At 41.3% G+C, this 15,391-nt stretch overlaps 1 protein-coding gene and 1 pseudogene across 1 annotated transcript in view; both read left to right on the top strand.

Annotated features, from left to right (window-relative positions):
* Positions 1–1,930, top strand: part of LOC104848869 — a 3,242-nt pseudogene extending 1,312 nt beyond the window's left edge.
* The window catches only part of Bag4 (BAG cochaperone 4), a gene marked incomplete at its 5' end in the record, with an annotated part of 42,274 nt that overhangs the window by 16,314 nt on the left and 10,569 nt on the right, over positions 1–15,391 (top strand). Inside the window, one exon of the mRNA XM_010605160.3 lies at positions 6,456–6,563. Coding sequence (XP_010603462.3) covers positions 6,456–6,563 — 108 coding nt within the window. The remainder of the gene's footprint in view (positions 1–6,455; positions 6,564–15,391) is intronic.

Genomic DNA, 15,391 nt, shown 5'->3' with positions numbered 1-15,391 from the left:
TTTTTTTTTTTAGTGCGGAATGAGATATATTTTTCAGTTGAAAAATGAGGGATGGAATAAGAAGATCTTGGAGATTTGAGGGGACAAGAAAAGCCAAGTTAGCTGGGAGTGGTGGCACACACTTGTACTTCCAGCATTCGGGAGGCTGAGGCAGAAGTTTGAGGTCAGCCTTGGCTACATAGTGAGTTCAAGGCCAAGCCTGAACTACACAGTGAGACCCTGTTGCAAAAAAAAAAAAGCAAAGCAGCACAACAAAAAAATGAAATGGTTAATCTGAATAGTGAGTACTCTATTGTACTATTAGTGTATATCTAATATATGTATATTATATTTGTGAATATCACACCATTGCACTATTGTTAATAGTGCTACTTAAGTGCTCACTTGAGATGTACAGCCATAAATTTAAAACCGGAGAACTTGTGTTTTTTCTACCAGTACCAACGAGACGGAAGCTGTGGCTAACTGGGTTTAAACGGGCTAGGTTCCTGTGATGTAAGTATGTCTGAGCGAAAGAGTACCAAGGGATGAGGTGGTGGGAAGCCGAGTCAGGAAGGAAGTGAGGTCATGGTAGGGTGGATGACTGGGAGATTGGAAGTGGTCATAAAAATGTGGGGTCTCCGACAGTCGGCAGGAAAGAACAAGAAACCGGGGCTCTTCTGAGGATTTAGCCTTTCTTCGCCACATCTGGAGTGAATCAGCTTCGATCCTTGTCTTTTCATCTCTTTACTCGTGAGTCACATTCTTGGTAGAGAGAAGTCAGTGCAAAGCTCACTTCCGAACCAGGGAGGAGAGGGAAAGTGTTAATTAGGGGAATTTGCCTGACTGAAAAATTTAGTAGTTGCTAGGATCTGAAGTTTGTCTGTAACATCAAGAGCAAGAAAACCCTGCAGTGCTCCAATTTCTGTGTTCCATAAAGGAGATGGTGTTTGGCTGGCTTGTGTGATGGCGTGTAGACTCAGGACATGCTTTGAAAAGAAGGCATCATCAAACTGAAAGTATCTCAGTGAAGTGAAAGTGGTGATAATCTCTCAGTAAGAAACCATATTTGAAGTTCAAAGATCTTACTCAAATTTAGAACTATAAAGTTTAAACTGTAAAGTTCTAAGCAAAATAACTTTCCTGGTCCGATAAGAATTGTGTGCATGGAGCCAGCCCTGTCCCTGCAGGTCCTGCAGTTGTGCCGTTGCCCACCCATTCCACCGCGGGGAAAGCCATGCCACACCTGAGAGCATGCTGGGCCGCCGGCAGCTAAAAGTGGAGCAACATGTGTGGAGTTGGATGTTGAATGTACTTCCGAGGGGGTTCCTGGCTCACCACGCGACAAACGGAAGTCCGGATCACCACGGACCTGCTCAGCTGTGGTATTTGACATCTCAACATGTTAGGAAACAACCCTACAGCAAATGACAGCCTCAGGAATAATTTCCTTGAGAAGATCCCTACCTCGAGGGAAGCTGTTGCAGAATGTCCAGACTATAACTTCACCACCTTCTTTGATGTCAAAGGCCATGCAAAGATGGCAGCTGATGCTCTCAAGATGTACATGGAATTTCCACAAGTATACAATAATAGTGTGGTCTGCTCATTCCTGTCAGATGTAAGATGAGACAAACAGATCAGGATATAGTGACAGCTCTGGCTCACAGCCTGAGCCAGGGCTGAGAATCTGGCTCAGTGGTCCCTCAGGCCCTGAGTTCGATCCCCGGTACCAAAAAAACCCCCAAAAGTAGGACGCAGCCTGAGCCATACAGGAGATGAGAAACGCTCGCCTGGATACTTTCCACAAACAGTCTGTGCTAGTGATAATGGATTTTGCTTGATTGAAGCATGCATAATATCTTGTGTATACTTGTATGGAATTTTAGCTTTCCTCAGGCAAAACGAATTTGTATCTGTGGACTATTTGAAGAAGTGGTCAACTAAATGAATCCACATTGTTTTTTTTTTGTTTGTTTTTTTGTTTTTTTTTTTTGGTTTTTGAGACAGGGTCTCACTACATAGTGAGACTGACCTGGAACTCACTATGTAGCTCAAACTGGTCTCGAACTCACAGAGATCCTCCTGCCTCAGCCTCCCGAGTGCTGGGATTACAGGCATGTGCCACCACGCCTGGCTGAATCCACGTTGTTGATTGGACAGTGAGTACCTTTGCTGAAAAAAGTTAGTGTGAGAGCCAGGCATGGTGGCCCACGCCTGTAATCCCAGCACTCAGGACACTGAGGCAGGAGGATTGCTGAGAGTTTGAGACCAGCCTGGGCTACACAGTGAGTTCCAGAGCAGTCTAAACTACATAGTGAGACCCTGTCTCAAAAAACTAAAAAAAAAAAAAAAAGTTACTGTGAATCCCATCTTGGTTCCAGCTGTATCGCTGACAGAATGCTGGAGGACTAAGTATTTCTGGACTTTCACCCCAGGGAGGAAACAGGTTCAGAAACTGGCAATTGGCCTCATGCAGAGATATCAAGGTACCCTCTGTGCTGGCCCAATCTCTTGGAGTTCAGTGGCTCACACAAGAAATAGTAACTGCATTTTGTTATTGTTGCTGGTATTTTATTTTTTATTTTTTGAGACAAGAACTCACTTATGTAGTTCAGGCTGGCCTTGAACTCACTGTGTGGCTCAGACAGGCTTTGAATTTGTGACAGTCTCTTGCCTCAGTCCCCAAGTGCTAGAATTACAGGTGTGCGCAACCCATCCTATCTTCATAATTGCATTGTTATCTGAACAAACCAAAAGCCAGTGTTGCTGCCAGACGCCATGGACTGCCTGGCTATGCTTGGGTCAGGGATTTAGCTCAGTGGTGACACTGCCTGCCTTGCAAGCGCAAGGTCCTGAGTTTGATCTCTGTTCCAAAATAAGTAAATAAATAAAATAGAATATGCTATGCTTAAGTAATGTATTTATTTCAAATATTCCTATTTAGTTCTGTTAATGTACTATGGATGTCAAACTGAGGCCATACTAATAAAAGCATTAAAAAGAAAAAAGTGTACATCTATTAAACTAGATGAAAGATGCTTTGGAAATTTTTGAGAGCTGATGCAGTCTTTTTAATTTTCTGGCTTATCGCAAATCATTGTTAACCATTTGAGTTGGAGAGAAAGGCTGAAGAGATTATTGCCATAGCTAGATTGGAGTAGTAATTGTTCTGTATTTGTTGCTGACCTTGAAGTTACAATTGGCAACAGAAAGCTTAGCTGTAGCAGACAGTTGAATATAAACAAACCCTAGCGTACACCAGGCAAAGTAATATGTTAAAGATATGTGTGCTTGAAATAAACTTAACAGTAATATTTTCACACTCCAAAGTTGTTACCACTGTTCTAAATAGGAATAAAGTACTGTTGTACTAGCTATATCAAACTTTTTTTTTTTTGATACTGAGGATCAAACTCGAGACCTTTTGCTTGCGAGGCAGGTGTGGTGCCATTGAGTTAAATCTCCTGCTCTGTTGAAATAGTTAAATTAACACCGTTTGTCTACCTCATATCTAAAATGCTTGGGACATTAGTATTTTTTATTTTTTATTTTTGGAATATTTCCGTATACATAGTGAGATATATGTGGGACTTGGGACCCAAGACTAAACACAAAATTATTTATGTTTCATGTATACCTTATGCACAGCTTGAAGGTAATTTTACACACCATTTTTAGTTCAATTACTTTTGTGTGTGTGTGTGTGTGTGTGTGTGTGTGTGTGTGTGTGTTTGCGCCCGCGTGCTCGCGTGTGTGTGGTGTTAGGGTTCAAACCCCAGGCTTTGCATGTTAGGCCAGCACTGTACACTGAGCTACATCCCCAGCCCTTGTGCACCTGCAATTTTACTGCAACTCAGCACATGAGGTCAAGTGTAAATTTCCCCACTTGTGATGTCATGTCACCACCCAACAAGTTTTGATAATTGGAACATTGTGGATTTCAAATTTCCAAATTGGGGGTGCTCAACCCGTCATGGTAATGGGCAGGGACTGGAGGGAAATAAAGGAAATTAATGTCTGGATTGTTATCCTGACGTAGATTTCCTTTATATATCATTTGGTATGATGGAATAGGCATAATAAGAGCAGGCTTTTATCAGACAGTAATTATTTATTGTAGGCCACATAATTTACCAGGTAACATATCTGAATCAGTTACTGTTTGTTTTCAGACAAGATCTATTATGTAGTTGATGCTGGCTTTGAACTTGCTATGTAGCTTATGCTGACCTCAGACTTGCTATGTAGTCCACACTGGCCTCAAGCTCATGATCCTCTGTCAGCCTCCCAAATGCTGGTATTATAGGCATGCGTTGTCACACCTGTCTTCTTCATCAGTTTAATAATGATTTTATGATAGGGTTCTGTCTTAGTTACTTCCTTGTCATTGGGATAGAATACCTGCAATCACCCCCACACCCTCAAGTTAAAGGGAGAAAGGGCTTTTTTTTTTTGGTTTTTTGAGACAGAGACTCACTGTGTAGTTGAGACAGACCTGGAATTTACTATGTAGCCCAGGCTGGTCTCAAACTCACAGTGATCCTCCTGCCTCAGCCTCCCGAATGCTGGGGTTATAGGCGTGTGCCACCACACCCGACTGAGAAAGGGTTTTTTAAGCAAGCAGTTTGTAGAGGTTTCATTCTATAGTCAGCTGTCTCCAAGGCAGCGTGGCATGGCGGAGGAGGAACGTCCATTTTTCGGCAGGCAGAAAGCAGTATGTGACAAAGTAGCAAACCTGCCCTTCCCTTTTGTTCCATTCAGGCTATAAGCTTATTGATTGGTGTCGCCCCCACCCAGGTTGGGGCTTCCTGTTATCTATAACCAAAACTGTGCTAAACCAGTGGACTATTTTAGTTACCACTCCCTGAGTCCATATTCATACAGCCTAGATCAGTCACCTCCAAAAAGCCCCACCTATGAGCACATGAAGCTTTGTGGGGAGATCTAGATATAAGGCATAACAGGCTCCATTGCCTGTTTTTTTTCTTTCTTTCTTTCTTTCTTTCTTTCTTTCTTTCTTTCTTTCTTTCTTTCTTTCTTTCTTTCTTTCTTTCTTTCTTTCTTTCTTTCTTTCTTTCTTTCTTTCTCTCTTTCTCTCTTTCTCTCTCTCTCTCTCTCTCTCTCTCTCTCTCTCTTTCTTTCTTTCTTTCTTTCTTTCTTTCTTTCTTTCTTTCTTTCTTTCTTTTTTGGTATCAGGGATTTAACTCAGGTCCTTGCACTTGCAAGGCTGGCCACCGAACCACTGAGCTAAATCCCCGGCCTTTCTTTCTTTTTTGAGACAGAGTCCAGGCTGGCCTCAAACTTATGGTCATCCTCCTGCCTCAGCCTCCTGAATGCTGGGATTAAAGGCATTGCACTACCATGCCTGGGTTGCTTTTTATCTGTTACCTTTTTTGATACTTATATCCTGCTTCTGTAACTCAGAATGATCAAAGAGTATTTTTTAAATTTTCCTCCCTCCTCCATTGATTGTTTGATCCCCTTTTTTCTTTTCTTTTTGGTACTGGGGATTGGACGCGGGACCTTGCGCTCGTGAGGCAGGTGATGGCACTGCTGAGCTAAATCCCCGGCCCCCTTTGTTCTTTCTGTACATGTTTGTCGTACATAATGATTACATTCCTTGGGTGGAGTTGATACATGTATGCTATGGCTTGTGTCTAGATGTCCTCCAAAGCCTCAGGAGATCATAGGTGGGGCTTTTTCAGAGGTGTCTGGTGCCGGGACTAAGGATGTGTGATCACTGAATTAGTGCACTGATGGGTTTGGCATAGTTCTAGGTGCTGCTAATGTTACCTGCCCCAAAGGTGGGTAGGCTGGATAGAATGTGAAAGGACAGAAGCTGCTGGTGTTACTTGTTGCTTGCTGTCTTCTGCCTGCCTGTTCTGCGATGCCTCTCTGCCATGCCACCCTGCCTTGGAGCCAGCCAACTATGAACTGAAATCTTTATAAGCATAAGCTACATAATAAACCTTTCTTCCTTTAACTTTGGGGGTCAGGTATTTTGTCTCAACCATGAGAAAAGTAACTAAGACAACATACATAGCACATTTTAATTCTTTCTAATTCCCTTACCTGTCCTCCTTTTCCCCTCTCTCCATCTCTCAGTCCCCTTCCTATTTGAGAAAAATCTCTCCCTCCCTCCCTCCCTCCTTCCTATTAAGTAACTTTTATTTTGCTCTTAATTTTGGGGGCTTTTCATATAAGAGAAATTATGTTTTGTTTTGTTTTTTTGGTACTAGGGATTGAACTTGGGCCCTTGCCACTTGCAAGGCAGGCGCTGGAACCATTGAGCTAAATCCCCACCATAAGAGAATTATGTGGTATTTAAGCTCATGGGTCTGATTTATTTCATTTAACTTAATGGACTCAGAGTACATCCATATTCCAGCAGGTTACTTACATTTGTCTTTCTTTATGGTAGAGTAGTACTTGATGTAAGAATATTATTAAAAGTGACTTTATTTTCCTTTTAGGAGCAGCCACCATATCCTGGCTACAATGCTAACTACTGGAATTCTGCTGCACGACCGAGGGCCTCATACCCAACCACATATGCTGTGCGACCAGAGTTACAAGGCCAGGTATGTAAATTGGCAAGTTGGCAAGCTTCTTGCATTTTTTTGTAATGAACCTGTGTACTTTCAGAACCTTTGGAAACTTCATGATAATGATACAGGTTTTTAAAAATTTCATGGATTCCATCAATCTCACCTTAATATTTTAAGCTCAGAGACAAGAAAGTATCTAGGCAAATATTAACTTATATTTACATTCTTAGGAAAATTTATGTAGTTGTTTGTTTCTTTCTGTATTGAGACGGGGTCTAGTGACATAGTCCAGGCTGGCTTTGAACTTACGATATACCCAGCTGGCCTCAAACACACAGTGATCTTCCTGCCTCAGCATCCCAAGTGCTGGGATTACAGGCGTGGGCCACCATACCTGGCAGGATAAATATTTAGTTACAAATATTTTAAGCATATTTAAGACTACAGAAAATATGTACATGTTTTTATTTAGTTCTGTCAATTCTTCAAGTTGCCACATTTCAGACTTTTTTTGCCAGAGACTCCTGCAGTAAGTCTGTAGTCCCCACCTACCCCAGTGTGAGACACAGGCTGAGAAAAAATCCACTAAGAAACAGAGAAAGCGGGCTGCCAGGACAGCGAATGCCGGTGCAGCTGACAAAGGCACTGGACAGTCCCAGGCACTGACTTTCATTGGCAGTCACTTGGGGTAGAGATGAAGTGTGGTTTCTGTGGAAATGAATGTAAACAAGGCTCATAAAGGACAAAACAAAGCATTCTCCAATTAGGAACAGTTAGAACATTGTCCTTTTAGTGTGGAGGTTTTCGTTGTGGGAACAGAATTTGGGTGCGAGTTATTCTGATCTTTGCACATAGGCTTCAGCCAGACTCACTTCTCTGCATCAGCTTCTTTTTTTTTTTTTTTTTTTACTACCGGGAAAATCAAACTCAGGACCTTGAACTTGCAAGGCAGGTGGGGAACCACTGAGCTAAACCCCCGGCCCAAGACTCACTTCTCAAAACAAGCCAGTTGAGAGGTTAACTCTTACAGTCTGCTTTGAACGTAATATCACGGTCCTCTGCATCTCCCCTTCTCTGTTTGAAAACAGCAGCTGCATCAGGTCTGGTGGCCTTTGAAGGTCCCCGGCCTATAGCAGGTGCGGGGAGTCACTCAGATGCAGCCTTTGCCTGGTTTTCAGCAGTGGTGTCACATCATGCTGCTTGCAGTGAATCCGTCTTGGTCTATCATGGTACATTCTGGGATGATGGCCATAGCAACTTTTTATTTTCTGTATAAAAATAAGCATACCCTGGCCCCTATGTTATTAATTGTATTGAATCATTTACCTTTTAGTTAGAACATACTTTGAGAACACTAGCATCTAAGACATGTCTGTGGATCTATCTTTGTATATATTTACTTTCCATAAGTGGATCTGAACAATTTAAAATGAAAGTCACAAGATCTAATTAAGTTTGTGGAGGTAGCTGTACCCACCTTTTTTGTCTGTGTAATTGTGTTTTCAGGGAAAGGTGAGTACGTCCAGCAGTGGCTTGTCCAGTGAGTTATCCAATGGACCTATGTCACACAGATTTAAAATGTGCCTATCTGACTTAGTTGTCTGTAATGATTTCCTTTATAAAAAGTGTCTCCACCTGAGGTTAGGAGAGAAATGGCGTAGTTTCAGTCCAACTGCTTCCAGCTAAGAAGGGTTGATATAGGAAAGACCGCGGTTAGGGGCTATTTCCAGCAAGCTAATTTAATAGGTTTTAAGTAAGAATCATATTGTAATTTAGCAATTATCAACTTGCTATATAAAGTCAGTCTGGTGGGTTTTGGTAAACAAAATTAGCACATTTGTTAACTTTATCTATGTGATCATTTGGAGTTTGGCAGCTTATAGGCAATAATAAAGAAATTTTTAAAGAAATTAGAGCATGTATAATCAGACTATAAGTACTAAAATAAAAAAGCAGGTTGGGGAAAGAGTCGTGTCTAGAAACTGTTTTTAATAGTGATTGTAACCTGCTGGTTCTTACACCCGTTTATTAATGGAGATTATCTGTAACTGGTTGTGGTCAATTAGTTGTAAACTGCACTCAGACCAGCCATTGGTCTGATACTTTGTCATAATTTTTCTTTTAATTTTAGCTGTAAAATGATTGAAAATTTAATAATTTTGAAAAGCAACTTTAGCTAAAATTTTTTTAAATTCCTGTTGAGATCTTTGAATTTTACCAGTTTTTCCTGTTGACCCATAGCAGAGGAGAGTGCCAGTGTAGTTGGAAACTGCCAGTAGGGATCAGCAATTGGAGCCCCTTCTTATGTACAGCTTTATAACTCTGGTCTTGATTTCATATATCTTTGGATTATTCTTTTCTTCTGGGTGTTTAAGACCAAGTTAAGGTGAGACCTATATTAATGAAAATTAACCTCTTGCTGTCTGTCAAGGTCAGTTAAGTCTCCACAGGCACTACTTTGAACCTTGTATAGAGTTTTTCAGCTCCTTTTAGTGTCAGCCATCAGGGTGTGTCACAATCTTACTTGACCATGTTATTTTCTATGAAAGCATGGGAGATTTTTTCCCTACAAGTGACACTCTTTAGGCACACTGTTGATTCTTGTCATTTTTCTGTCCAACAGTCCTCCCTGCTCAGGAGGTTGGGTGACTTACCAAAGTTGTAGGATCTTGTAGAAAAGGGTCTCTCATGTTCTGGGTTGTTTGTAGACCTTGAAGGGCCAGGGCCAAAATATTGGCTGTCTTCTTAGTCCAGTTACCTTTCTAGGTCTGGTCTCTAAACTTTAGTTGTTAAACACCGAGAAGAGAAGATCAGTAACGTTAGCATTCTGATGGGGGTAGTGAACTTAACTATTATAATTTTACCTGGGTATCAAGCACTTTGAAATACAAAATATAGTTAGAAGACTATTATTATCAGTCATGGTTGCTCTAGCAGTTGAATTCCTGTAAAATGTTAACAGAAAAAAAAAGCTTCAAATGAAGAGCTACACATAATATTTTAGCATGACAATCATGATGAGATTGTCTTTATAACACTTAAATATCTTTTGTTTGTTTGTTTGTTTGTTTTGATACGGGGTCTCACTATGTAGTTGAGACTGACCTGGAACTCACTATGTAGCCCAGGCTGGTCTCGAACTCACAGCGATCTTCTTGCCTCAGCCTCCTGAGTGCTGGGATTACAGGCGTGCGCCACCATGCCCGGCAATATCTACCTTAATATAAAGTAGCCATAGTTAAATGCACTTGTTCTCCTCCAAAAACACAAAAATTTCTCATCTCAATCGTTATCCTTCGATAGGATGCCACCTAAAGAAAATACATCAGCCTATAAATGTCCCTGTTATCATAAGTGGCTAGAGTGTAAGAGAAAAGCAGACACCTGAATCAAAGTTAGATTGCTACCATAAACAATATATTAGAGCCGGGCGTGGTGGCGCACGCCTGTAATCCCAGCACTCGGGAGGCTGAGTAGGATCGCTGTGAGTTGAGACCAGCCGGGGCTACATAGTGAGTCCAGGTCAGTCTCAACTATGTAGTGAGATCCTGTCTCAAAAAACCAATATTTTAGAAAATCTGTCCAGTCAGACAGATTGAATGCATGTAGCACACCAAAAATTAATAATTATCACAATTTTATGTATAAAACCTTGTGCCCTTTTAGTTTGGTACCAAAAGCATCTTTTCAATAAAACTTTGTTTTTTTTCTACAGAAAAATTTAATCTTTTGAAGTTGTCCAGTGTAAACATATTTAGACCTTAACCCTTTGATGAAAAACAATGTAAACACATTACAATAACATATTTAAGTAATACTCATTGAGGGCTGGGGATTTAGCTCAGTGGTTCTGCCTCTTGCCTTGCAAGTGCAAGGTCCCAAGTTCAAAAAATTCATTGATGTAAGTTTCTTATAAAGCTATGAAAACTATTGGGTCAGTCTGTTGTAAGAATATGGAAAACGTTGAGGTTGCCCTAGTGAGCAAAGACTAAAACATATTTCCATGTGGCCGCTCCTTTGTTCACCAACGGGAGTCCTGTTTAGCAGTCTCTCCAAACCTAAGGTCTTCATTAATAACTTTGACAAAGCTTATTTAATAACCTACAAAAACCAGATTATAATAATTAAATGCATTATTTGTAACCAGTTAAAGTTTTGGAGCCATTATATTTATTTATTTATTTATAATTTTCTTTTTCTTTTTTTTTTTGGTACTGGGGATCAAATTTGGGCCCTTGTGCTTGTGAGGCAGGCGGCGGAACCTCTGAGCCAAATCCCTGGCCCAGAGTCATTATATTTAGACAACAGTGTACATGACATCATTTTACCTGTTAGCAAATGCGGGGGAGCATCTCTTTAACTCAAATAGCCTTTATATACAAGCCAATTTAAAGTATAAGCACATATCTTTTTTTAAAATTTTGTTTTGGTGCAGAAGAAAAAAACGTTGATCTAAAAAATAGCTGTGCAGTTGGACAGACAAACATATAAGACAATTTATAAAACTGGAGTGCAAATATACTGAATTATAATATATTTAACCTAATTGAATTACAATATCCTTTTGTAACTTTTAGGTTTATAATTATAAGTAAAAACTTTGTAAGTCAATTAACAGAGATCGCTTTTCTTTGATACCAGGGATTTAACTCAGAGACCCTTGTGCTTGGGAGGCAGGTAGAATGAAAGCTCTTTATGTCTGCAGATGCAAACTTTTTATAACAAGCTTGAAATCAACAAGCAAACATTCATATTTTCTTGATAAATCACTTCTGCACACCTTCTCGGCCTAACTAGGCCTCTGGTCTTGTGTATCTCTCTTTATCCTAACAAAACAAGCATACAAAATCCTTTCATATCAAAAATATATCTCTTCTACTTATAACCTTCTTACTATTTTTCTTCTCACTTATAAACCTTTTGTTACATCTTCAGCTGTTAAAATTTTAAAGAGTACCCCTTTTTTTCCTGCTCTCACATTGTTATGTTTTAAAATTTGTCTGGCTGCCCGTAGAGCAGTAGTACTTGAGTTCTTCATCAACAAAGTACCTAAAAGAGCACATTAACCCTGTGATTGCAATTGAAGAATGCAATGCACAAGAAATATTTAAGCGCACCAACTAAACATCAACTCAGATTGAAACAGATACATTTATCAGTTAGCTAAAATTTGTAACTTGATTTCTCTTGTAAAATCTCTTTTTGTCTGGTAGAGCACAGTTGCAGTTTCTCTGGCTTTGTTTTGTATTCCATACCTTTGCAGGCAGCATCAGCCTGATAATACAGTGCTGGCCTTGGCAGACAGAGAGAAAGCGGCTGCCAGGACAACCAATGCTGATGCAACAGGTGCTGGACAGGCCCAGGCACTGACTTGTGTTTTGATTTTTTTTTTTTGGTACCAGGGATTGAACTCAGGCCTTTGCGCTTGTGAGGCAGGTGGCAGAACCACTGAGCTAAATCCCCAGCCCAGGCACTGACTTTTATTGGCAATCAGTTGGGGTAAAGGTGATGTGTGGTTTCTATGGAATTATTGTAAACAAGGCTCATAAAGGACAAAACAAAGCATTATCAAATTAGGAACAGAATAGACAAATGATTGTAATTAGAACATTGTCCTAGAAGGGCTCGTGATTTACCTCACTGCCTCACAAATACAAGATCCCCATACCAAAAATAATAATAAGAAGAAGAGTGATAGATAATAGCTGGAGTTACAGTAATGCCTTTCAAAGTTAGAGACAGTTTCCCAAGTATCAAACCAGTTGTTCCAGGTGGCAGTGGTTCATGAATTCCTGTGGGGACAGATACCAGAGTCTCACTTCCCAGCAGGTGAACTTTCTGAGCAGCAGGAAGATCTCTGCTCCTGAGTCTTCAGTATCCCCTTGATGAGGAATGTCCCTCTGGACACCTCTGCCATCTAATTTTGTACTTGTGCATGGGCCTGAACCGGCTACCACTAACTCAGAGGGACTGGAGTCCCCTGGCCTTGATCTCCTGTTGTTTCCTGGGCCTGATTTCCATTTTCCTGACAGCAGTGTGCCATCCTCATCATATTCTGAGTGGCAGGCTTTAGCGCAGTGAATGCCTTTTTGGCATCGAGGGCAAAGGCCAGGTGGTAACTTATTTTCTTTTTTTTTTTCATTGAGTTTATTGGTACTTTTTAAGTGTACAGTACAGTTACATTCATCATTGGGATTTTGTACCTTTACATGACAGGTCTTGGTTCTCATTTTTTCTCCATACCCCTGCCCTCCCTTTACCTCTTCCACCCTTCCCTATTTACAAAGACTTTGTTTCCATTTTTTTCCTTTTCTCATTATTTTTTATTTTCCTTTATTTCCTTTCCCCTACCCTTCCCACTTCCCCTACACCTTTAATCCTTTCCTTCCTGTTTCACTTTATCAATTATGCAATTTGAATCTTATTTACGCTTTTAGTTTTTCACACCAGAGAAACTGTTTGGTATTTACATGTGTGTTTTATGTATTTCACGTAACTTTGTTTTCACTGGATGCCTGACTTGGTGGCTCTGAGTCAGTTTGTAAAGCCATTTTCATTTTGCAGTTTTTTCTGAGATGTCCCATTTTTACATGGTTAAAACATATTAAATCATTGTATGTAGTACGTAAATGTTGGGAGATGGCTTGAGCCATCAGAACCAAATTGTGTGAAGGAGACCCAATATTTTGACATGCCTTAATATATGCTCCAAGATCATGAGAGGAGCGAACAGGATTTATTGCCTGTTTACAGTCCATATTAGCATTTTCATAGGCCAGCTGTAAAATCAGGATGTCTGCTGCCTGGGAATTAGAAATCTGCCTTCTTATTGTTTGTTGTAATCTTGCTACAAATTCTGTGTAATTTTCCACAGACCCTTGCATGATGTGAGTAAAAGATTGTGTCAGTGCACCATCAACTGGCACAGAAGCCCAAGCCCTCCACAGGAGGTCCTCTATCTGGTGAAAGAGCAATGCTGGGCAACGGGCTTGCCTGCTTAAATGTGAAAATTCACCTGTGCTGGATAACTTTTTCAATACTAACTTCTCTCAACTGAGCATCTCCCTGAATTTGTTTTGTTTTGTTTTTTGTTTTTTGAGACAGGGTCTCACTATGTAGTTGAGACTGAACTGGAACTCACTGTGTAGCCCAGGTTGGTCTTGAACTCACAGCGATCCTCCTGCCTCAGCGTTCTGAGTGCTGGGATTACAGGCGTGAGCCACCATGCCCGGCTTTTCCCTGAGCATCCTTACAAACCTGTTTCCCTGATTAATGAATGCAGTTCCACCTCAAAGTGGAGATACTGAGCAGGGGACAGGCATGTTTTTGCAAGGTAAAAAACATCATGTGGAACCAGAGAATAAGTCTGAAGTACATTGTCCAACAAACCCACTCTGTAGGGGCTTTGGATACCATTCGTTAGCATGTTCTTCCTGAGGTCCTTTAGGGTGTTAAAATCCAATGAGGCATGAACATACATGTCCACCTCCAGGTTGTCGGGGTGAGGTAAAATTGAGATAGGATAGCAGAAAGAGTCTTCAAGAAGCCTTGCCCACTGCCACCGCCTTTTGCAGGGTATAGCGGTAGGGAGTGGCCCCAGAAATGGGCTTCACAAGAGGGGCAGCTAGACCTTTGCAAGATACCTGAGGCGGCTGAGGGGCTAGTGAGTTAGGGTCCTCCTCACCCTGCTGTGGTGGTGCAGCAGAAGCACAGCACATGGGAGAAGAAGCTGAACAAGGGGAAGCTTGGCCAGAAGGGTGGTGGGGCAGGGTGGCCGGGTCTCCTGAGCTGACTGAGAGAATTTGATAGAGAGCGGACTAAGGCCCAAGTGGGTTGCCTTTGAGGGGAAAGACAATCACCTCTTTGCCAGCTCTCATAGAGAATGCTCCCATGCTAATAAGTTAATTGTTCCTTCCTTGGAAAAAGACGGAACATATATTTCTATGTTTTTTTTTCTCTATGTCTTTTAGCAATTTTATCACAGCATCCTTTGGTATTGGATGCCTATCTTGCTTTAACAGCAGCTTAAACATTTTGACAGAGGACAAAGCCCAAGAGCGACAGTCGGCTACACCAGTGGGACCTTCGGGAAGAATTTAAGTGATGGCCAAAATAACCAACTAATATGAGGGTTGTAGAGTAAGGTGGGACTTTGAGTAAGTACGCTGTCCCAGGACGTGAGGAAAGAAAGGTAGGGGAAGGGACGAATTAGGCAGTGGAGAGCTTGGAAGAGCTCAGCATGTGAATCTTGGTAGAGGAAGGGATTCTGGGCTAGAAAGGGTGCAGGGAAAGAAAGGCAATTGGGTTCTGTCCGATGAGGAGGGCACAGTGCATTTAAAGAGGCAACGCCCCAGATGGGGGGGGGACCTCTAGAGATGCACATTACGAAGAGAAGAGACGTTTAAAGGTGCAGATGCCCAGATAGAACAAGCTCTTGAGAAGGTCAGATTGGCAGATAGAAGACATTTAAAGTTGGTCTCAGGAGAGCAGGACATTTAGGGAGGCTAGAGCCAAGCTTAGGAGACATTTATAAGGGACTCTGTGGTATAGTGCTTATATTGCATGTGTGAGGCTGTGGGATGGATCCCTAGCACTTCAAAAAAGCAAACAGGCAAAAAATACACTCCTTAGAGTGTGGGTTGGGACTTGAGAAAATTTATATTAAAGAGACTGTAATAAAGGAGTCGCTTGTCCAATTTGACAAAGGTGCACTGGTCTGATGACAGAAATTGGCCCATATTTTCAACTCAGCAAAGATAGAAGGTTGCTCCCAGCTGGACACACTTACCACCTGTGTCCCTCGTCTGAATCTCTTTTACTCCTAGTTTGTCTCACAGGCGAGTTCACCAGTGGATCTGATT

The sequence above is a fragment of the Fukomys damarensis genome, unplaced genomic scaffold (assembly GCF_012274545.1).
Source record: "Fukomys damarensis isolate Sample0158 unplaced genomic scaffold, DMR_v1.0_HiC HiC_scaffold_18, whole genome shotgun sequence".
NCBI classification, from domain to species: domain Eukaryota; kingdom Metazoa; phylum Chordata; class Mammalia; order Rodentia; family Bathyergidae; genus Fukomys; species Fukomys damarensis.
Note: the sequence above shows the minus strand (reverse complement) of the source record. Positions and strands in the feature narration are given on the sequence as shown.